This window comes from Pseudophryne corroboree, chromosome 8, assembly GCF_028390025.1.
Source record: "Pseudophryne corroboree isolate aPseCor3 chromosome 8, aPseCor3.hap2, whole genome shotgun sequence".
In the NCBI taxonomy this organism is placed as follows: domain Eukaryota; kingdom Metazoa; phylum Chordata; class Amphibia; order Anura; family Myobatrachidae; genus Pseudophryne; species Pseudophryne corroboree.
The window spans coordinates 19,881,310-19,904,383 of record NC_086451.1 but is presented as its reverse complement, the minus strand read 5'-3'; the positions used below and the strand labels follow the sequence as shown (position 1 = coordinate 19,904,383).

General features: G+C 45.4%; 2 protein-coding genes and 1 long non-coding RNA gene across 6 annotated transcripts in view; 2 read left to right on the top strand and 1 right to left on the bottom strand.

Moving 5' to 3' along the window:
- Window positions 1-23,074, top strand: part of LOC134948168 (ficolin-2-like) — a 625,934-nt gene that overhangs the window by 176,231 nt on the left and 426,629 nt on the right. The window lies entirely within an intron of this gene.
- LOC134948171 (uncharacterized) overlaps window positions 1-23,074 on the bottom strand; it is a 102,452-nt gene that overhangs the window by 72,607 nt on the left and 6,771 nt on the right. The gene's annotated exons all lie outside the window — the stretch shown is intronic.
- Window positions 12,578-23,074, top strand: part of LOC134948169 (ficolin-1-like) — a 28,920-nt gene continuing 18,423 nt past the window's right edge. Inside the window, exons 1-3 of the mRNA XM_063935997.1 lie at window positions 12,578-12,706; window positions 13,425-13,517; window positions 22,076-22,120. Coding sequence (XP_063792067.1) covers window positions 12,637-12,706; window positions 13,425-13,517; window positions 22,076-22,120 — 208 coding nt within the window. The 5' untranslated portion in view covers window positions 12,578-12,636. The remainder of the gene's footprint in view (window positions 12,707-13,424; window positions 13,518-22,075; window positions 22,121-23,074) is intronic.

The window sequence follows — 23,074 nt, the reverse complement described above, 5'->3', positions numbered from 1 at the left end:
TAACCTATTGGGTATATTTGAAGCAAGTGATAAATAAAATAACTGCTGATTTAATCAATTATCCTAGGATAGGCAGTCTTTTGGGAAGGTGTTAGAAGCCAATTCCTACTGTGTAGGTGTGAAAAGTCTCAGTGTGAGAGGCCTTTGAAGTAGGTTTCTTGTGTGGGGGGAAGTGATAACATGTCCTGGGAAATGGATCCTGAGTTGAAACAGTGAGCCTTCAGCAATTCAGCAATTCAGAGCCTGAATATACTGATATTAGTAGATTAATGCAATAAGTCAGTTATTTGTTGCTCAGAGAACAGAGGTGGATGATGTCTAAGTGAGGGGCTAGATGTAGCCAAAGATAGGTTGTAATCCACAGTACCTTATCTGGGCGATGTCCAATGCAGAGTGCAGCAGCTGCTAAACTGAAGGATTTCTCAGTGGAGGTTTGCAGAGGATTCGGTCCAGGATTCAATCCAGTGTGTATCTCAGCGCAGGAATGCAATCCGTTGGTTTTGATGAGATGCCCGCGTAGAGTAGTACAAGTTAAAGGTAAGTCCTTGGATATTTATGATGATTCATAGGTCAGTTGTGGTGAATTTAAGCTGTTTTATGGAGATGATCAGGAGCATACAAAAGGTGAGGCAGCCAACTTGGGCGCCAAGCACAAACTTTAGTGGTGTTAGTTTTCTGAAAGATAGCAGTTACAGCCGTACTCACTGTTACATGTACACTTGGTGAGTGTATACCATACTTGGTCATTCTCCATCAAGTGCCAGGAGACTCCTAGTGAAGCGGGCAAGATGAGGAGATCATACAGGGAATTGCAGTGCCATATGGAGGGGGCGGGGCTAAATGACAAGAATTCTGTGACGTGTAGCCTGGCTCCACCCCCAGCTCTAGCAAGCAGCGTCTCCTATCTGGGCTTCTCACAGAGAGAAGATTTTAAATGTAGGCACCTATGGTGTATACTGTAAACGGGGAGCGGTGCAGGGATGCTGAAACACCTTTATACAGTAGCAAGTATTAACCAGGTCTCTCATAGGAGCTGAGCAGGAGACTACTGTCTCCCACAATGTAACACTACACAGTCTCAAGATGGCTCTGCACATGCTCAGTAGTGATCTCAGTGGCCATCTTGGGATATGGCTTGAAGCCTCCCTGAAGGACAGGAAGACTGGAGTCGCGCAGTAGCACACTCCTTTTTCAACAGACCACACACATGCAAATGCCCATTGCCAGATATTCCACAAAAATTATTTGATAAATATGCCCCATAATCCTTGAAAAAGTGCCATGAAACCACAATTTTTTAAGTGTTTTGTTTACAAACGGCTGAATGTAATAAGTGCAGGACATAATCACTGAGAAATAGATTTGCCTCTGTCAGGAGCTAGAGACATTCTGTTCTATCAATGCAAATGGTAAAAAACATAGTTGTGGTTATGAACTAGTTGTGTGTATGCGTATGTGATGTATGTCTGTCTAGTGTATATTAGAGATATGTGAATGCCACTTAACTGGCATAGTCAGATCAAATGTGACCACGCCACCCAACTGTTTCCATCAGATCTGAGCAGATGTGCATAATATAATATTGAGATATATTAAATAAAAACAACTTTTAAGCTATATTTAATTTAAAAAAAAAAGCAACTATATGAACGGTTTTGAAGGGAAAACTCGTCAGTTAAGTGGTTAAATCCGAACATTCCCGAACTTGGGGGTTACAAGTCAAACCAAGACATGTCGCAGTTCCTCTCAGCTAACTGGGTCTCAAAATGAGGCAAAACAAGACGGATCTTGCATGTTTTGTATTGTATATATGTCCCGCTCTGTCTACGTCCTCCGTGAAGCATCTCCACGTTTATGGGAGTGCTGATAGCGGTAACGCGTAGATAGCCACGTTTCAATATGGGGAGAAACGATATAGGGGCCCTATTTTTAAAACCAGAACCGGGGTCCACTAACAGGGGGGTAATGCCACAGCCAGAGGACACACACATCATGGAGGCACCGTGGCTAAAGCATTGACCCTCCTAATTAGTCAGTCCATACTAGGGATTCCTGGGGGATTGGGGACCCCTCCAACAAAGGCCCCCCCCTCCCTCTAGGGCCCCAAAGGCTAGGGCTGAAGCCCCTGGGCTGTGGGTGATGACTTGATAGTCCATTCAATTAAAGTTGAGGAATTATATTGTCTTTTACAGGTCCCAGCAAGCATCCCCCACATGCTAGTGCTTGGAGAACCACAAATACCAGCATGCAGGGTATTAGAGATCCGCTGTTACCTCTAGTCACCCCTGTAAATGAAATATTAAAATGAAGACAGTACACACACAGTGAAAATACAACATTGAGAAACACACTAACGCTCAGATTCACTCATACTTACCTCGACTCCCTGTAGCCATACTGTCCCCTCCTCCAAGTAGCAACCCCATTTGCTGCAAAAAAAAAATCCATACTCACCTATCCCTGAGGTAGATCATGTCCTCCTTGTTCCATCTAGGCATCCAAGGGGTTATAAAAAACTCATAAATGATCCATGCAGGACACGAGGAACTGTACAGTTCCTCTATGCAAATGCCAGGACCCACTGTCTACTGTCATTATAAGTGCCACCAGCCAATTACCGGGCACCTCCATAGAAGCAGCCTGCTGATTGGCTATGAGTGGCCATACTGTCAATCAAACCTTCCCCCATTGACTTCAGTGATGGGAACCACTCCATTGAAGTCGATGATGGGAACCAGTACACTGTAGTCAATGATGGGAACTATAAGGCTGACCCCCATGTAAGGGGATGAGGTACACTAATTGGAGGTTTATGTGATAACACCTACAAATTGACACCAAAAACTGTGAAAATCTCATGTTGACCATTTCCATGTCTACATTTTGCTTGTGTTGACCTTTTTCACATGACAACCTTTTCCATGTCGCCCTTGCGGGGTCAACCTAGACACTGTAAACCTACTAACCCATAACCATTACATCTGCCCCACCTGCAGAGCAGCATGGTTTTGCCCAGGTGCACAGTTGCTTGCTAGGTTCTGCTTTACTTCCAAATCCGAATCAGGCCCCTTGACTGCCCAACTCCACATCATCCCCAAACTGGCAAATATACAGTGGAGGAACGTTACCGACCAACACACATTCTGTCTATTGATGTCACTGAAGATGTAACCACTGTTGGGCACACAGACTGGCACTGGCACAGAGATGAATGCCCGGTTGCTTTCAGGGTTCATCTTGTCTGTTTCTGCAACAATCTACTAAGGTTCAGGGTCAAAAGGAGCAGCCTGAGGTGCAAGGCTGAGAGGGTGGCACTCTCACTGCCCTGACGTCACCCGTTCAGTCTGCAGGGGACTAGGGGAGGCACTACGCTACACAGAAAGGCTCTGGGCGCATCCTAAGCATGTGACCGGCACACACATTCCTGCTTCCTTGGCACTGGGTGTGTGTTGTCATGATGCCACCAGAGGGCACCTTGCTCTGGGCCCTGCTACAATGCTGCTGAAGTTTACAGAGGACAAATAAAGGTAATCCTTGTCAGAAAAGAGATGAAGCGCCGGTCACAGAGAGGTGTCACATGTTACACATTGGACTTCAGTGGAAAATGTATTGTCAGGAGTAATTACACAGAAAAACTTTTCCAAAGAAGTGACAGTTACTGAGAAGTTGTGGAAATGTAACAATGTGACGCTCCTTTTATAAGGAAAGAGTAGTCAGCCTGTTCTCCAGCTTTTGAAAACTAGAGATGTGCGCTGACCCCCGTGTTTTGGTTTTGGTTTTGGATCTGTATTAACTTTGTGTTTTGGTTATGCCAAAGACACCCTCACACGTATTGGTTTTGTTTTTGTTTTTGGATATGTCGTTTTTTCTAGAGATGTGCGGGTTCGGTTTTACTTGGATTTACTCGGTTCTCAAAACGGCATGTTATTGGCTCACGTATGTCAAATGTTTTGGATAGCCAATCATAAAAATCCGGATAAAACAGAACTGGCGTTAATTCTGCCGTTACAGCCGAACCCGCTCATCTCTTTTTTCAAAAATGTATAAATGCTGATAAAATCACATAATTTGGGACTATTTTTGTCCCTACATTACTATTAACCTCAATAACATTAATTTCCAGTCATTTCAACTCAATTTTGACCACCTCACAATGGTGGTCATTCCGAGTTGTTCGCTCTGTAAATTTCATCGCATCGCAGCGATTTTCCGCTTAGTGCGCATGCGCAATGTTTGCACTGCGACTGCGCCAAGTAAATTTGCTATGAAGTTAGGTATTTTACTCACGGCTTTTTCTTCGTTCAGGCGATCGGAGTGTGATTGACAGGAAGTGGGTGTTTCTGGGTGGAAACAGGCCGTTTTATGGGTGTGTGTGAAAAAACGCTACCGTTTCTGGGAAAAACGCGGGAGTGGCTGAAGAAACGGAGGAGTGTCTGGGCGAACGCTGGGTGTGTTTGTGACGTCAAACCAGGAACGACAAGCACTGAACTGTTCGCAGATGCCGAGTAAGTGTGGAGCTACTCTGAAACTGCTAAGAGGTGTGTAATCGCAATTTTGAGAATCTTTCGTTCGCAATTTTAAGAAGCTAAGATTCACTCCCATTAGGCGTAGGCTTAGCGTGTGCAAAGCTGCTAAAAGCGGCTTGCGAGCGAACAACTCGGAATGACCACCAATGTTTTTGTCATCCAGTTCAAGCTATAAAGTTGCACAGGGTAGCACATACATGTGGTTGTAAAACTTTAAACATGGCGCATCTGGGAAACAGAGTGGCACTGCAGTGGCAGACAGGGAGGCAACTTAATAAACTGTACAACCCCATAAAAAGTAACCAAGAATGTTTTCATTAATCAAGAACTATATCAGAGTACAGAGAAATGGAGGTGGAGGATACAGTGGAAAGCAGGTAAGAGAATGACTAATTGATTATTAATTTTTTTTTAAAATTGAGCCATGGACTAAATCGACCTTCTGTTATGTAGCAAGTGAGGATACAAAAGGCCATAAAAGAATACAAGAATGATCAAATGATTGATTAGTTAATATTAATGTGTGAGGAACCACAAGATTTCTTTTTAAAAATTTGTTGCAAATCAGTAATGCAAAGACCATCCCTAATGCACCCCAAAATACAATTATGTATAAAAAGTGGTGAAAGATGGTATTTTCCTTGGAACCTCCCACCAGCTTTTATAAAAGACGTGCAGTTTAACAAACCAAGCACTTCAGCAATAGGGAATGCCACTTTTGTGGCTGCAGTGCTTGGTTTGTTTGGGCCCCCACAAATCAATTTTTTGGAAGGACTACCTCCAATCACTAATGAAGAGATTGAAGATGAGGGTGTTACATAATTATAATCTTGTACAATAAATTTAATGAACTCGCCACTAATGACATAACATGGAGGAGTTGTCTATATGTAACGTCCCTTCCTCTTTTGGCCTCACAAGTGGAGCAGATGCCTTCACAAACACTGTCAGGATTTGGGTAAAATCAATCCCACACCAAAGAGGTGGTTTCTTTGGTCTTTTGCCCAGGCATCACAATGGCTTTCTTTTTATCACAGGCAAGAGCTGCATCCACTGATGGCTGACTTACACAAACAACATCAACATCCTCAGTGTCAGATAGTAGTAGTATACACATATCCTTCTCATCCTGTTCCACTTCCACACACAAATCCTCAATTTCTATTATGCCCTCATCATCACCATCTTTACTTGTACTGCTCCCCACACGTGCAGATGGTGCAGAAATGGTGGAAAGAGGTGAAAGCGGCTTCTCTATGAGGACAGTGTGAGAAATGTCAGACTCACACATACAGATGGAGCTGCGCTCATCTAAGGCAGCTTCATTGTAGACGTGCCTTCCCGGCGTGACTAAGTGATCTGTCCACCTAGTCACGCTGGGAGTGCACAGTGATGCTCCAATTCTGAGCATCTCCACATGGGCCTGTGATGGAGATGCTCTCCCATTCTAGTGAATTCGGCGCGTCTCCATCATGGGCTGGCATGCCCAGCTGGCCGGAGACGCTCTTGATGTTAGGCATGCCCGAGTGGGTGCATCCAGGCACACACGGAGCCATGACTAGCGTAGCTCCATCTGTAGCTGATGTGGACACCCCTAAACATTCCTCAGAAATGTGTGACGGTTCTGAATGCACAAATTGTTCTACTGCCTTAGTGGGGTTTTTACACCTCTTATAGACTCTGGTTGAAAAATGTTTGCATCGTCATGAGATGCAGTAGAAGATTCCTCACTGACAGTTGCAGAACCAACACTTAAAGGCCAAGACCTCAGTCTTTCCTTGACACTTTCCTATTTCTCTGCAGCTAACTTTGCTGTTGATATTTTTCTGTACATGCCCTGACTTAAGCCCTCTATGCCCTTGGGCATCAGCCTTAGTAGATGACATTGACGGACTTGTATAGTAAAAACTGGTGGAAGCACCTGCAGCACTAGTATGTGCTTCCTACTCTCCTCTCAATTGTTTGTTCTCCAATCTATCAACAAACATGAACCAAGTGGGGTACAGCACACACCACAATTTGTTCAAAAAATGTACCACTTACAGTGTCACACAATAGGTGTATGATTATACACTGTGGTCTGACTGGCAGTGTTACAGAAAAATAATAGTATAGTACACCGGGGTTCAGCACCAAAAACATTATTTATTTTTTTAAATCATATGTTTAGCTTTTTTAACTGGTGCAGAGAACCCCTAGATTGGCAGAGGACCTACTCATCCCTAGTGGTGACATATCTCAGATTGCTTCCCCAACCAGCGCTGTGACTTTCCTACACATTTGGTGGCGGCCACGTTCCCATACAATTGTCTTTCTACAGCCAGATGCTGGATTCCTCACTGTCTCCCATTGGGATTGCCTGGAGTCATGGGCAGAACTACTGGTGGAGCAGCCAGTGCACTGCACTAGGATCCGAGGGGACATATGGGGCCCACTACTGCTCAGAACTGCAATGTGTATTTTTACCCTTGCCCGGCCATTATGAACCATTTATTTTGTTTCCACCGGCAGCCGCAAGCCGACAGGGGTTGGGTGCACAGAGGAATTGGGATTCCCGGCTCGGGACTGATTGTGGGTGGCCAGGAACTAACCATCGCTGCTGCCTATGAGAAAATGAGGTGCAAGCAGCAGGAGAAACAGAATAGCTGAGAGGAGAAGAGAAAGAGTAATGAAGGACAATGCAGAAAATTTGCTGGAGCAGAAGATTGATAAAAGGAGGACTGAAGAGTAAAACAGAAACAACTAAGGGGGGGGGGGAAAGAACAGTAATGGTTGAAGAAGGAGAGTTGAGTGAATAAAATACTGGAAAAAGAAGAGTAGAGAAGAAGAGTGGGAATGAAGGAGAAACATGTGCTTCCATTGGAGATAGAGGCAGCATGAGTGGACCTGCAGTGGAAGAAAGGAATGGATCCATGACAGCCCTAGAACACATGCATCCTACAGCCTGGTGGTCAGTGTATGTTTGTGTGAATACGCCGAGCTCCATAATGTCAACTGTTTTCTAAATATAAGATTAAGGGGATATTACTAATGAAAATGTCCCTGCAATGTACTAATTGAAACTCACAGGGGCAGCGTTAGAGATAACCAATGTCCCTGTGAGCTATATATCCAGTATGTTGGAGGAGTCTTTCACATTTGTGCATTCACGCAGTCAGATATGGGAGCAGCCGGAGATGGATCGGAAGATCCCTCTTCTGTGGTTTAGCCCATCAGAACATGGAGTTAGGTGCTTGGAAGTCTAACTGTAGTCCCCGTTGACAATAAATGGGACTGTGCTCTGCAGCGCTAATGAGCCTTCTGTGGATTTATGTGAAATTTCCTACATTAGGCCATTAATACATAGCGCTGTAGTTTCTCCATAATTTTATGAAAAACTGCCTTGATAAATAGGCCTATACACATACAGTTAGTTTATTTTCTTGTAGTGGTCTTGTAATTTACACTAAGACAATTTCACTATAGAACAGTGTATACGGCTGTCCTATTGCAGCAAGATTTCTTTGTAGGGATTATAAAAGGGAAAGCAATTACGGTCTAAGAGGGAAAGCAGTATGTATACATCGGGATTAATGCCCCAGTGGGAACAGAAAATGGTGCCATATAAAGCTGGCGGTTAACATGAAACTGTGAAAGTAAAGATCTTTTAGCACTTCCTTTTGTACTAATATGCGGCATTTCAGAAATGGAGTTCACTTATGAGTTGCAGGGGTTCAGGAACAGAGGGGTCACAATTAAAGATGAGCGTGCTCGGTTTTTGGACAACTGTGCCCACCTTAACTTTTGGGACCTGAGTGAATTTGAGCGGCAGCTCGGGTTTTCCAGCCTTGCTCAAATTCAAAATTGAGGCAAAATGTCATCATCCCGGAGTCGAATTCTCACAGGTTTCGGATTCTATATAAATACCTGCAGCTGTGTTTCGGCGCAATGTCACAGCAGACCATGGAGGGAAGTATGTGCTCTGATGATCTGTGCTTACTCCATGCTGTGTCCATACAGTCCAGTGGCTGACCGGACCTATCTGTGTCCCGACTCCCGTGTGTCCATACAGTCCAGTGCTGCCTAGTGTTGTTAATATTGGCCGAGCTAGATTACATTACAGGCAATTAGCAAGTCATTGGTTATTATTTTTTATAGTGCAGGAATTTCGTTACATCTATTGTCTAAGTGTGTCACACTGGTACTCCACTGTGACTCCGAAGACTGTACCCCACTGCGCTTTTGCTGACATTATAAATATAATTGGTTTGACTTGCCGCATTAAGTTGTCATTTTCAATAAAATAAAAATAATTGCTCTTACTATACAAGCTGGGTGAGCTGTACCCCATTGAGCCTTTGTTGACATAATAATAAATAAAAGTGGTTTGATTTGCAACTTTGTGTTGTTTTTTTTAAGTAAAGAAATAATGGCCCTTTTTATACAAGCTGTGTGCGCTATATGCCACGCCACTTTTACTGACATAATAAATATAAGTGGTGTGATTCACCGCAGGAGTTGTACAACCTGTGGGTGATGTACCCAACTGCAACATTGTTCACATAAATATAAGCGATGCAACATTCTGATCTGTTAGTTGTCATTTGTGGAAAAAGTAAAAAAGAATTGCTATTTTTTATTGTACAACTTGTGTGTGTTGAGTTCATTGATATATATTATGATCAGTGGAGAGAAGAGCAGGAGCAGGTCTTGTTCGGCTTCCTTAGCTGCCGGATGATGGTTTCATTTGGGTTTTTTGGTGCTATCTGCTGCTGGCGGAGGCTGGAGTCTTTTTCCACCTGACTTGCTGGCTGCTACTGGGTAGGGACTGGTGGTTTTATGTCTGCATCCATGGTTGTGACTTCAACCTCCTTCTCAGATTCTGAATAGGCCACCGGGCCAACAGCTTTGGGGAGCGTCGGAGCTTGCCAAACATGAGAAAGACCTGAAAAGAGAAAAATAATAAGAAATAAACATACTTATACTCTGTTCCAGGGATGTGCAGTCAGGGGAGGCAGGGGAGGCAGTGCCTGCCCTGTCATTAATGATTAAAATAATACAAAGAAGATACTTATGACACATATTCTGTGTAATAAGTATCTGCTTTATATTAATTTAATCACTTTAGAGCATAAATACCTGTTTAAGTTGCTTTCTGACGACATCTGCGGCACCGAGAGCGGTGTCTCTCGCTGTCCATTGTAAAGTCCGGAAGCAGGGGACAGGCGGGGGGGCGGGGCCAGGGATAGTGCTGAAAAAGCCCATGAAGAAATGCAATAAAAGCGGCACCTACACAAGTGCCTCAGAGCAGCAGGAACGTGCTTTCAGCCATATGAAACCCCCCCCACCCCCACCCCCCGTTACTGTGATTGGGCGCTGGGCAGCAGCTGCAGCACTGACAGTGGCTGCATCCTGCTATCACTGTCAGTGCTGTACCTGGGCAGCAGTCCAGTCCCTGTCAGCCGTGACATCAAACTTTGTTGTTTGAAAGCATTTACCAGTTTCAAAAATGGCGTAGCAGAGCCATTTTTTAAATGCAAGATGGCCGCCGCGAGCCAAGCTCGGCTCGCCACGTCATTGCCCCGCCCCCTTGAGGCTGGCTTATATAAGCCAGCAAGAAGTGTTGTAGTCAGTTCGTTGGCCGGGGAGGAGCAGGGAAGAGCTCTTGAAGACAGAAGAGAAATGAAGTCCTGGTGGGCGGTGGCCATGCAAAAGAGCTTAAAGGCTACCGCCCACTAGGTGAACACATCAGAACAGAAGCCCTGGGAAGAGGCAGCAGCCTACAGGAAGATGCCGGAAGCCCTGGTGGGCACCATCCCACCAAGCGAAGACGTCGGAAGCCTTGGTGGGTTGGCGGCCGCGCAAAATAGCTTTATGGCCGCCAGCCTGCCAGGCGAAGACACCGGAAGTCCTGGTGGGCGCCAGCCCGCCAGGCGAAGACGTCGGAAGCCCTGGTGGGTTGGCGGCCGCGCAAAAGAGCTATATGGCCGCCAGCCTACCAGGCAAAAACATCAGAAGCCCTGGTGGGCACCAGGCGAAGACGTCGGAAGCCCTGGTGGGTTGGCGGCCGTGCAAAAGAGCTATATGGCCGCCAGCCCGCCAGGTGAAGACACCGGAAGCCCTGGTGGGCACCAGGCGAAGACGTCAGAAGCTCTGGTGGGTTGGCGGCCGTGCAAAAGAGCTATATGGCCGCCAGCCCGCCAGGTGAAGACACCGGAGGCCCTGGTGGGCGCCAGGCGAAGACGTCGGAAGCCCTGGTGGGTTGGCTGCACAAAAGAGCTATAGGGCTGCCAGCCCACCAGGTAAAGACGTCGGAAGCCCTGGTGGGTTGGTGGCCGCGCAAAAGCGTTCATGGCCGCCAGCCCGCCAGGTGAAAACCCTGACAAATAAACACATTTTTTATAGATAGCATGGTGTTTTTATTTTAATATTTTCTTTACAGGTGGACTACAGGTGCCAGCGGGCCCATTATGTCCGGGCATGCTGGCACTTGTGATTCTCCATGTGCCAGCATGCTGGGGCACGCTTGCTGGGACCTGTAGGCCACCTGTAAAGAGCAATATTAACAATGAACCCCACACCCACCACCACCAGGGGTGCGGGGCATAGCACTGGACTATCAGCCTAGTGCTGGTTATTGCTCGGAAGAGGGACCCCATTTTTCTTTTTTCGTGTCCCCACTTCCGAGGAATTCCAGCCCTGGGCTGACTAGTTTTGGGGGGCAGATCAATGTTATGGCAGGGGGACCCCATACTGAGTGTCTCCCCTGCTATGGCATTATCCCCCCTGGCTGGTTCTGCTTGGTGCTGGTTTTACCAATGTATGGGGGGGGGGGGGGGGGGGGGGTTAGCTGCCAGTGCCTTTCCAGCCACTGTTGTCACCACACGCCACTGCTCTGTTCTGTTACTAGTAATTTAGGACACCTAACAATACGTGTGTTAATGATATCACAAGTGCATTAATTAGAGCCTCCATTAAATTAATCAAAATACTACAATGTAAGCATTTTTTTTTTACTTTTTATATACTTTTTTATTTTAAACATTTTCACATACCATTGTCTCTTAAGTAAAGCCAGGATCTCATGGGGGTGTGGCTTCATTAGCACTAATTTAAGATACAGATTCCTCACTGGATTCGGGACATCTTATATCAGGGTCAGTAACAGAACCCCCCCAGTACATCACATTTCAGCAGGCTCCCTGCTGTGCTTGTGTGGAGATGTGCACCATGGATACTGGTGCTGGGATGGCAGCCAATAGGAAGCACCAGCCGTGGGCTTTCAAAACTAGTACCCTCCGTGAGCCAATCACAGCTCGTGGAGCGGCAGCTAATAGAAAGCGGCCACGGTGAGCCAATCGGAGCTTGCTGCACTGTTGCTGGCCCCGCTCCTGGCGTGTGATGTCAGATGCCACTGGGGAGCAGCGGAGTCAGGTGGCACCGAAAGACGATAGCCTCCTGTGGCCGCGGGAGGCCAGAAGACACCAGGATCAACAAATAGGGCAGGCGCCGGTGTTTGGATGAAGAAGAGAAGAGACGGTGGCGCTAGCCAGCATGAGCCAGCAGCAGAAGTGTGCAGCTGAGGACCTGAGAGGGCTGTAGTGGTGGGATGAAAAAGAAATACCCCACTACAGCCTCTCCCAGCATCAGGGCCTGGAGACATTTGGGAGCAGTGTACAACAATCATAAGCTTACAGTACATACTGTATAAGCGATGTGTGACAGTCAGTGTAACCTGTGCAGGTGAGTAGGGATGCCAAGTGGACCTAACCTTTATTTTACACCCCGCTCTCACCACAGCCTTTATCTTACTTGTGTTGACCTAAGATACTGATCACAGTCATCTTGATATTATGAAATCGTAACAACGGCAGCTGGCATCTACTTATGTTTGCCCAGACCAGGAAAACATGGTGATGGGTATTCTCACCACAGGGTGTAGTTGTTTTAGCTATTAGGAATTGTGTACTTTTTGAAGATCAGCTAATACTGAGTAATAATTTCCATTGTGCGATTATTATTGAGAAAAGATCTACCAGCCTATAAATAGTGAATACGTTCTCCACAGAAAGCAGAATAAGATAGGAAGGTGTCAGTGCGAGATTGAAGGAGCAGAATCCCTGAATCCGCAATGCTGTCCTCATCACTTATGGTCTTCTTTCTGGTCACCACTCTCAGTAACGCTGAGGACACCTGCTCAGGTGAGTCCTGGTCACTGGGTTTTCCAACACCTGTTTCGCCTAAGGAATTGCCTGAAATGTTAATGATGATGCGAATAAGTCATAGTCTTATTGCCCATTAATGTTTATAGTATCTATATATTTGATGAATTCCATTTAATTGGAAACTACAGCACCGCACAAGATGAATATTGTCTATGCTAAAGTTATTTTTATTTTTAAATATCTGCTTCAAACTTTTACTAAATATGATCCTTTATCATTCCGTCTTCCTTCTGTGTCTTTCAGCCATGCATTTGTATGATCAGAGTCATTTATTTCTGCTGTCCCAAGACGTATCACCTCTGCTGCACCCTCAGTTATAGTCAGAGGGCAGCTTTTGTTATTCTCGGGCAGCACAAATAGACCACTGTGACAGGTGCAATGAAAACAATACTGAAAAACACAGAAATAAAGGTAGAAAAAAAAGCTGGTAAAAGTTGTAGTAGTTTATTATTTATTCAGTATTTATATAAACTAATAAATATTTATAGAAACTAATTAATCTACAGGCAAATAGCTGAAAAAAAGTTTTGTATTCTAAAATGAAACTGATAAATGACAGAATAAAATACAACAAAGGATTAAGAAAATGAAAAAAAAAAACACCCTCTACAATATTTTAGCACAAATCATTATAAAAATATAAGTGATTGATAAGGTCTGACATTATAGTTCGTATTTTGTTCTTTTTTTCCAGGTGGCCTAGAGCAGCTGACTGTCCAGAAAGGATGTCCTGGGACACCGGGAGCCCAAGGAGATAAAGGAGAACGTGGACCTCCAGGAGAGAGAGGTTGGTACTAGCAGGTCCTGCTACTACTATAGGGATCCATATTGCAATGAGACTGTTCTACTGAGGACAGAGGGACGTATATATAGTTCTGTTAGGGGAATGTATATATACAGTAGTTATGTTGCAGGATGTATAGATTGGGGCAGTAATAATCAGACACTGTATCAGATTGGTAAAGATGTCATTAGGGCAGTCAGTTATCCAATCAGCTTCTGCGTAACGTCCCAGCAGGGCGCACTTTGTATTATAATTCTCCAGTATATGAAATCTGGAGACGGAATGGTCGTGGGTGTCGGCCGGCTGAGTAACTCCAATTTATGGGTTTCCCCTCCATGATAATTCTCATGTCTGTTACTATTTATGGGGATGGGATTTAGCATTGAACAATAGCTGGATCTCTGATTTATTTTAAATATATTTTTAATATACAATTAACTAGGGATGTGCACTTGAAATTTTTCGGGTTTTGTGTTTTGGTTTTGGGTTCGGTTCCGCGGCCGTGTTTTGGGTTCGACCGCGTTTTGGCAAAACCTCACCGGATTTTTTTTGTCGGATTCGGGTGTGTTTTGGATTCGGGTGTTTTTTTCAAAAAACCCTAAAAAACAGCTTAAATCATAGAATTTGGGGGTCATTTTGATCCCAAAGTATTATTAACCTCAAAAACCATAATTTCCACTCATTTTCAGTCTATTCTGAATACCTCACACCTCACAATATTATTTTTAGTCCTAAAATTTGCACCGAGGTCGCTGGATGACTAAGCTAAGCGACCCTAGTGGCCGACACAAACACCTGGCCCATCTAGGAGTGGCACTGCAGTGTCACGCAGGATGGCCCTTCCAAAAAACACTCCCCAAACAGCACATGACGCAAAGAAAAAAAGAGGCGCAATGAGGTAGCTGTGTGAGTAAGCTAAGCGACCCTAGTGGCCGACACAAACACCTGGCCCATCTAGGAGTGGCACTGCAGTGTCACGCAGGATGGCCCTTCCAAAAAACACTCCCCAAACAGCACATGACGCAAAGAAGAAAAAAAGAGGCGCAATGAGGTAGCTGTGTGAGTAAGCTAAGCGACCCTAGTGGCCGACACAAACACCTGGCCCATCTAGGAGTGGCACTGCAGTGTCACGCAGGATGGCCCTTCCAAAAAACACTCCCCAAACAGCACATGACGCAAAGAAGAAAAAAGAGGCGCAATGAGGTAGCTGTGTGAGTAAGCTAAGCGACCCTAGTGGCCGACACAAACACCTGGCCCATCTAGGAGTGGCACTGCAGTGTCACGCAGGATGGCCCTTCCAAAAAACACTCCCCAAACAGCACATGACGCAAAGAAAAAAAGAGGCGCAATGAGGTAGCTGTGTGAGTAAGCTAAGCGACCCTAGTGGCCGACACAAACACCTGGCCCATCTAGGAGTGGCACTGCAGTGTCACGCAGGATGGCCCTTCCAAAAAACACTCCCCAAACAGCACATGACGCAAAGAAGAAAAAAAGAGGCGCAATGAGGTAGCTGTGTGAGTAAGCTAAGCGACCCTAGTGGCCGACACAAACACCTGGCCCATCTAGGAGTGGCACTGCAGTGTCACGCAGGATGGCCCTTCCAAAAAACACTCCCCAAACAGCACATGACGCAAAGAAGAAAAAAGAGGCGCAATGAGGTAGCTGTGTGAGTAAGCTAAGCGACCCTAGTGGCCGACACAAACACCTGGCCCATCTAGGAGTGGCACTGCAGTGTCACGCAGGATGGCCCTTCCAAAAAACACTCCCCAAACAGCACATGACGCAAATAAAAATGAAAGAAAAAAGAGGTGCAAGATGGAATGGTCCTTGGGCCCTCCCACCCACCCTTATGTTGTATAAACAGGACATGCACACTTTAACCAACCCATCATTTCAGTGACAGGGTCTGCCACACGACTGTGACTGAAATGACGGGTTGGTTTGGACCCCCCCTGAAAAAGAAGCAATTAATCTCTCCTTGCACAAACTGGCTCTACAGAGGCAAGATGTCCACCTCATCATCATCCTCCGATATATCACCGTGTACATCCCGCTCCTCACAGATTATCAATTCGTCCCCACTGGAATCCACCATCTCAGCTCCCTGTGTACTTTGTGGAGGCAATTGCTGCTGGTCAATGTCTCCACGGAGGAATTGATTATAATTCATTTTAATGAACATCATCTTCTCCACATTTTCTGGAAGTAACCTCGTACACAGATTGCTGACAAGGTGAGCGGCGGCACTAAACACTCTTTCGGAGTACACACTTGTGGGAGGGCAACTTAGGTAGAATAAAGCCAGTTTGTGCAAGGGCCTCCAAATTGCCTCTTTTTCCTGCCAGTATAAGTACGGACTGTCTGACGTGCCTACTTGGATGCGGTCACTCATATAATCCTCCACCATTCTTTCAATGGTGAGAGAATCATATGCGGTGACAGTAGACGACATGTCAGTAATCGTTGTCAGGTCCTTCAGTCCGGACCAGATGTCAGCATCAGCAGTCGCTACAGACTGCCCTGCATCACCGCCAGCGGGTGGGCTCGGAATTCTGAGCCTTTTCCTCGCACCCCCAGTTGCGGGAGAATGTGAAGGAGGAGATGTTGACAGGTCACGTTCCGCTTGACTTGACAATTTTGTCACCAGCAGGTCTTTGAACCCCAGCAGACTTGTGTCTGCCGGAAAAAGAGATCCAAGGTAGGTTTTAAATCTAGGATCGAGCACGGTGGCCAAAATGTAGTGCTCTGATTTGAACAGATTGACCACCCGTGAATCCTTGTTAAGCGAATTAAGGGCTCCATCCACAAGTCCCACATGCCTAGCGGAATCGCTCCCTTTTAGCTCCTCCTTCAATGCCTCCAGCTTCTTCTGCAAAAGCTTGATGAGGGGAATGACCTCACTCAGGCTGGCAGTGTCTGAACTGACTTCACGTGTGGCAAGTTCAAAAGGTTGCAGAACCTTGCACAACGTTGAAATCATTCTCCACTGCGCTTGAGACAGGTACATTCCACCTCCTATATCGTGCTCAATTGTATAGGCTTGAATGGCCTTTTGCTGCTCCTCCAACCTCTGAAGCATATAGAGGGTTGAATTCCACCTCGTTACCACTTCTTGCTTCAGATGATGGCAGGCGTTTTTGGTGGTGCTCCAGTCTTCTGTACGTGGTGCCTGTACGCCGAAAGTGTCCCGCAATTCTTCTGGCCACCGACAGCATCTCTTGCACGCCCCTGTCGTTTTTTTTTAAATTCTGCACCACTAAATTCAAGGTATGTGCAAAACATGGGACGTGCTGGAATTTGCCCATATTTAATGCACACACAATATTGCTGGCGTTGTCCGATGCCACAAATCCACAGGAGAGTCCAATTGGGGTAAGCCATTCCGCGATGATCTTCCTCAGTTGCCGTAAGAGGTTTTCAGCTGTGTGCGTATTCTGGAAACCGGTGATACAAAGCGTAGCCTGCCTAGGAAAGAGTTGGCGTTTGCGAGATGCTGCTACTGGTGCCGCCGCTGCTGTTCTTGCGGCGGGAGTCCATACATCTACCCAGTGGGCTGTCACAGTCATATAGTCCTGACCTTGCCCTGCTCCACTTGTCCACATGTCCGTGGTTAAGTGGACATTGGGTACAACTGCATTTTTTAGGACACTGGTGAGTCTTTTTCTGACGTCCGTGTACATTCTCGGTAAAATCGCCTGCCTAGAGAAGTGGAACCTAGATGGTATTTGGTAACGGGGGCACACTGCCTCAAGAAATTGTCTAGTTCCCTGTGAACTAACGGCGGATACCGGACGCACGTCTAACACCAACATAGTTGTCAAGGCCTCAGTTATTCGCTTTGCAACAGGATGACTGCTGTGATATTTCATCTTCCTCGCAAAGGACTGTTGGACAGTCAATTGCTTGGTGGAAGTAGTAAAAGTGGGCTTACGACTTCCCCTCTGGGATGACCATCGACTCCCAGCAGCAACAACAGCAGCGCCAGCAGCAGTAGGCGTTACACGCAAGGATGCATCGGAGGAATCCCAGGCAGGAGAGGACTCATCAGAATTGCCAGTGACATGGCCTGCAGGACTATTGGCATTCCTGGGGAAGGAGGAAATTGACACCGAGGGAGTTGGTGGGGTGGTTTGCGTGAGCTTGGTTACAAGAGGAAGGGATTTACTGGTCAGTGGACTGCTTCCGCTGTCGCCCAAAGTTTTTGAACTTGTCACTGACTTATTATGAATGCGCTGCAGGTGACGTATAAGGGAGGATGTTCCGAGGTGGTTAACATCCTTACCCCTACTTATTACAGCTTGACAAAGGCAACACACGACTTGACAAATGTTGTCCGCATTTCTGGTGAAATACTTCCACACCGAAGAGCTGATTTTTTTGGTATTTTCACCAGGCATGTCAATGGCCATATTCCTCCCACGGACAACAGGTGTCTCCCCGGGTGCCTGACTTAAACAAACCACCTCACCATCAGAATCCTCCTTGTCAATTTCCTCCCCAGCGCCAGCAACACCCATATCCTCCTCATCCTGGTGTACTTCAACACTGACATCTTCAATCTGACTATCAGGAACTGAACTGCGGGTGCTCCTTCCAGCACTTGCAGGGGGCGTGCAAATGGTGGAAGGCGCATGCTCTTCACGTCCAGTGTTGGGAAGGTCAGGCATCGCAACCGACACAATTGGACTCTCCTTGTGGATTTGGGATTTCGAAGAACGCACAGTTCTTTGCGGTGCTTTTGCCAGCTTGAGTCTTTTCAGTTTTCTAGCGAGAGGCTGAGTGCTTCCATCCTCATGTGAAGCTGAACCACTAGCCATGAACATAGGCCAGGGCCTCAGCCGTTCCTTGCCACTCCGTGTGGTAAATGGCATATTGGCAAGTTTACGCTTCTCCTCCGACAATTTTATTTCAGATTTTGGAGTCCTTTTTTTACTGATATTTGGTGTTTTGGATTTTACATGCTCTGTACTATGACATTGGGCATCGGCCTTGGCAGACAACGTTGCTGGCATTTCATCGTCTCGGCCATGACTAGTGGCAGCAGCTTCAGCACGAGGTGGAAGTGGATCTTGATCTTTCCCTAATTTTGGAACCTCAACATTTTTGTTCTCCATATTTTAATAGGCACAACTAAAAGGCACCTCAGGTAAACAATGGAGATGGATGGATACTAGTATACTTATGGATGGACGAGCGACTGCCGACACAGAGGTAGCTACAGCCGTGGACTACCGTACTGTGTCTGCTGCTAATATAGACTGGATGATAAGGAGATGAAATCAATATATATATATATATATATAATATCACTAGTACTGCAGCCGGACAGGTATATATATTTATTATGTAATGACTGATGACGGACCTGCTGGACACTGTCAGCTCAGCAGCACCGCAGACTGCTACAGTAAGCTACTATAGTAGTATGTATAAAGAAGAAAGAAAAAAAAAAACACGGGTAGGTGGTAGACAATTATGGATGGACGAGCGACTGCCGACACAGAGGTAGCTACAGCCGTGGACTACCGTACTGTGTCTGCTGCTAAAATAGACTGGATGATAAGGAGATGAAATTAATATATATATATATATATATATATATAATATCACTAGTACTGCAGCCGGACAGGTATATATATTTATTATGTAATGACTGATGACGGACCTACTGGACACTGTCAGCTCAGCAGCACCGCAGACTGCTACAGTAAGCTACTATAGTAGTATGTATAAAGAAGAAAGAAAAAAAAAACACGGGTAGGTGGTATACAATTATGGATGGACGAGCGACTGCCGACACAGAGGTAGCTACAGCCGTGGACTACCGTACTGTGTCTGCTGCTAATATAGACTGGATGATAAGGAGATGAAATCAATATATATATATATATATATATATAATATCACTAGTACTGCAGCCGGACAGGTATATATATTTATTATGTAATGACTGATGACGGACCTGCTAGACACTGTCAGCTCAGCAGCACCGCAGACTGCTACAGTAAGCTACTATAGTAGTATGTATAAAGAAGAAAGAAGAAAAAAAAACCACGGGTAGGTGGTATACAATTATGGATGGACGAGCGACTGCCGACACAGAGGTAGCTACAGCCGTGGACTACCGTACTGTGTCTGCTGCTAATATAGACTGGATGATAAGGAGATGAAATCAATATATATATATAATATCACTAGTACTGCAGCCGGACAGGTATATATATTTATTATGTAATGACTGATGACGGACCTGCTGGACACTGTCAGCTCAGCAGCACCGCAGACTGCTACAGTAAGCTACTATATTAGTATGTATAAAGAAGAAAGAAAAAAAAAACCACGGGTAGGTTGTATACAATTATGGATGGACGAGCGACTGCCTACACAGAGGTAGCTACAGCCGTGGACTACCGTACTGTGTCTGCTGCTAATATAGACTGGATGATAAGGAGATGAAATCAATATATATATATATATATATATATATATAATATCACTAGTACTGCAGCCGGACAGGTATATATATTTATTATGTAATGACTGATGACGGACCTGCTGGACACTGTCAGCTCAGCAGCACCGCAGACTGCTACAGTAAGCTACTATAGTAGTATGTATAAAGAAAAAAGAAAAAAAAAAACACGGGTAGGTGGTAGACAATTATGGATGGACGAGCGACTGCCGACACAGAGGTAGCTACAGCCGTGGACTACCGTACTGTGTCTGCTGCTAATATAGACTGGATGCTAAGGAGATGAAATCAATATATATATATATATATATATATATATAATATCACTAGTACTGCAGCCGGACAGGTATATATATTTATTATGTAATGACTGATGACGGACCTGCTGGACACTGTCAGCTCAGCAGCACCGCAGACTGCTACAGTAAGCTACTATAGTAGTATGTATAAAGAAGAAAGAAAAGAAAAAAACCACGGGTAGGTTGTATACAATTATGGATGGACGAGCGACTGCCGACACAGAGGTAGCTACAGCCATGGACTACTGTACTGTGTCTGCTGCTAATATAGACTGGATGATAAGGAGATGAAATCAATATATATATATATATATAATATCACTAGTACTGCAGCCGGACAGGTATATATATTTATTATGTAATGACTGATGACGGACCTGCTGGACACTGTCACCTCAGCAGCACCGCAGACTGCTACAGTAAGCTACTATAGTAGTATGTATAAAGAAGAAAGAAAAAAAAAACACGGGTAGGTGGTATACAGGGTTCACTACGGCTGGCCGGCGGTCGGGCTCCCGGCGCCCAGCATACCGGCGCCGGGAGCCCGACCGGCGGCTGACCGACAGTGTGGCGAGCGCAAATGAGCCCCTTGCGGGCTCGCTGCGCTCGCCACGCTACGGGCACGGTGGCGCGCTACGCGCGCCACACTATTTTATTCTCCCTCTATGGGGGTCGTGGACCCCCACGAGGGAAAATAAGTGTCGGTATGCCGGCGGTCGGGCTCCCGGCGCCGGTATACTGAGCGCCGGGAGCCCGACCGCCGGCATACAGAATGCCACCCGGTATACAATATTATATATATATTATATACAATTATATATATATATATATATATATATATATATATAAATATATATATTAAACTGGTGGTGACTGGTGGTCAGGTCACTGGTCACACTATCAGCAACTTGCAAGTAGTACTCCTAAGCAGACAATCACAATATATATTATACTGGTGGTCAGTGTGGTCACAATGGCAGTGTGGCACTCTGGCAGCAAAAGTGTGCACTGTACGTTATATGTACTCCTGAGTCCTGCTCTCAGACTCTAACTGCTCCCCACTGTCAGTGTCTCCCCCACAAGTCAGATAATATACAGTCACACTATCTATCACTTCAGCAAGTAACCTAACTAGTACTCCTCCTAATGCTCCCCAAAATTACTACTGTGTCTCTCTCTACTGTCTCACTCTCTTCTCTAGAAACGGAGAGGACGCCAGCCACGTCCTCTCCCTATGAATCTCAATGCACGTGTGAAAATGGCGGCGACGCGCGGCTCCTTATATAGAATCCGAGTCTCGCGATAGAATCCGAGCCTCGCGAGAATCCGACAGCGGGATGATGACGTTCGGGCGCGCTCGGGTTAACCGAGCAAGGCGGGAAGATCCGAGTCGCTCGGCCCCGTGTAAAAAAACATGAAGTTCGGGCGGGTTCGGATTCCGAGGAACCGAACCCGCTCATCCCTACAATTAACACAGTCATCTCACTTTCACTTTCATATCTATATTACCATAGCATATATCCAGCTTATCTATAATGTTAATGTATCAATAAAATGTTTCATTTATTGGAATCTTATATAGAAAAGGAAACATCTAATATATATATATATATATATATATATATAATTATATATATATATATATATATATCTCACAATAGAATGTATCCACATAGGTAGAGAGATAAGTTGCTGATATTGTGAGTCAGTATTTATATCATGTACTATATATACATCACTCATTATTATCACATACTGTACATGTGTTATGTATTATATATTATTTGCAGGACTCCCGGGTATCGCAGGAGCATTGGGGCCTCCCGGACAGAAAGGTTGGTGACAATCTGTAATCACCTATAAAATAAATATTTAAGGACCTGTTCATGTGTGAACACTACTGTATACACAGGTACATACATATGTAACTGACAGAGTATACAGCACAGAAAGGAAATGTCTTTCTTTGTTAATTTGGAAATGACCTTTGTGAGAGGCTAATGAATAAGATTAGTCTTAAATAGATAATAAATGGTTATTAGCATATTTACCTCGCTATTAAGCCGGGGTGTAATAAAGTCAGAATCTGTCAGCCGTGTAGGATGGCGGCTGATCACGGACATTGATTTTACGGGGCAGTAATGTGCACGGCTAAACCATGTCTTGTCATTGCATCCTGCCCTCAGTCTCCAGGGCTTTTAGCACAACCTGTTATAGACATTACACATACACACAAAGTGTACCTGCAGGTATTACAGCCTCTCCGCACACCGGGGTGTACTACTAAGTAGCTGAGGCTTCTACTGAGAACAGAGCAGGCGCAGACCTTGATGTGCATAAGGAGAACTGTGCAAAACCAAACACGTTGCCGTGTACAACGAGGGATGACTGAGGAATGGATGGAAAAGATGCCTAATGACTTATACACAAACATGTCTCTTTTACCTTGCACTAAATCTAGCGTATAGATGCATCCAGAGATCCAAATCATAATCATCAGGGGATTAAATGTTCAACAAATGACATGTCCTATATGTGTATGTTATTGTAGTGTGTGGGGACCTGGTAAGAATTGCACCTACCCAGTGTGTACTGGCATCCTCACTGCTCCAAGTCCCACGTGCCTTATCTACTAGTAATCTTCCCTTGTACTCCCCCCTGTGTCAACCGTCATGTCTCTGTGTCTCACGTGCTGGACAGGGTTGGATATGGGATCCCTGCGCTTAGAATGCCGGCGGTCAGAAGACCGACACCGGCATCTTGATGGCCAGGATCTTGGCAAATTTAGG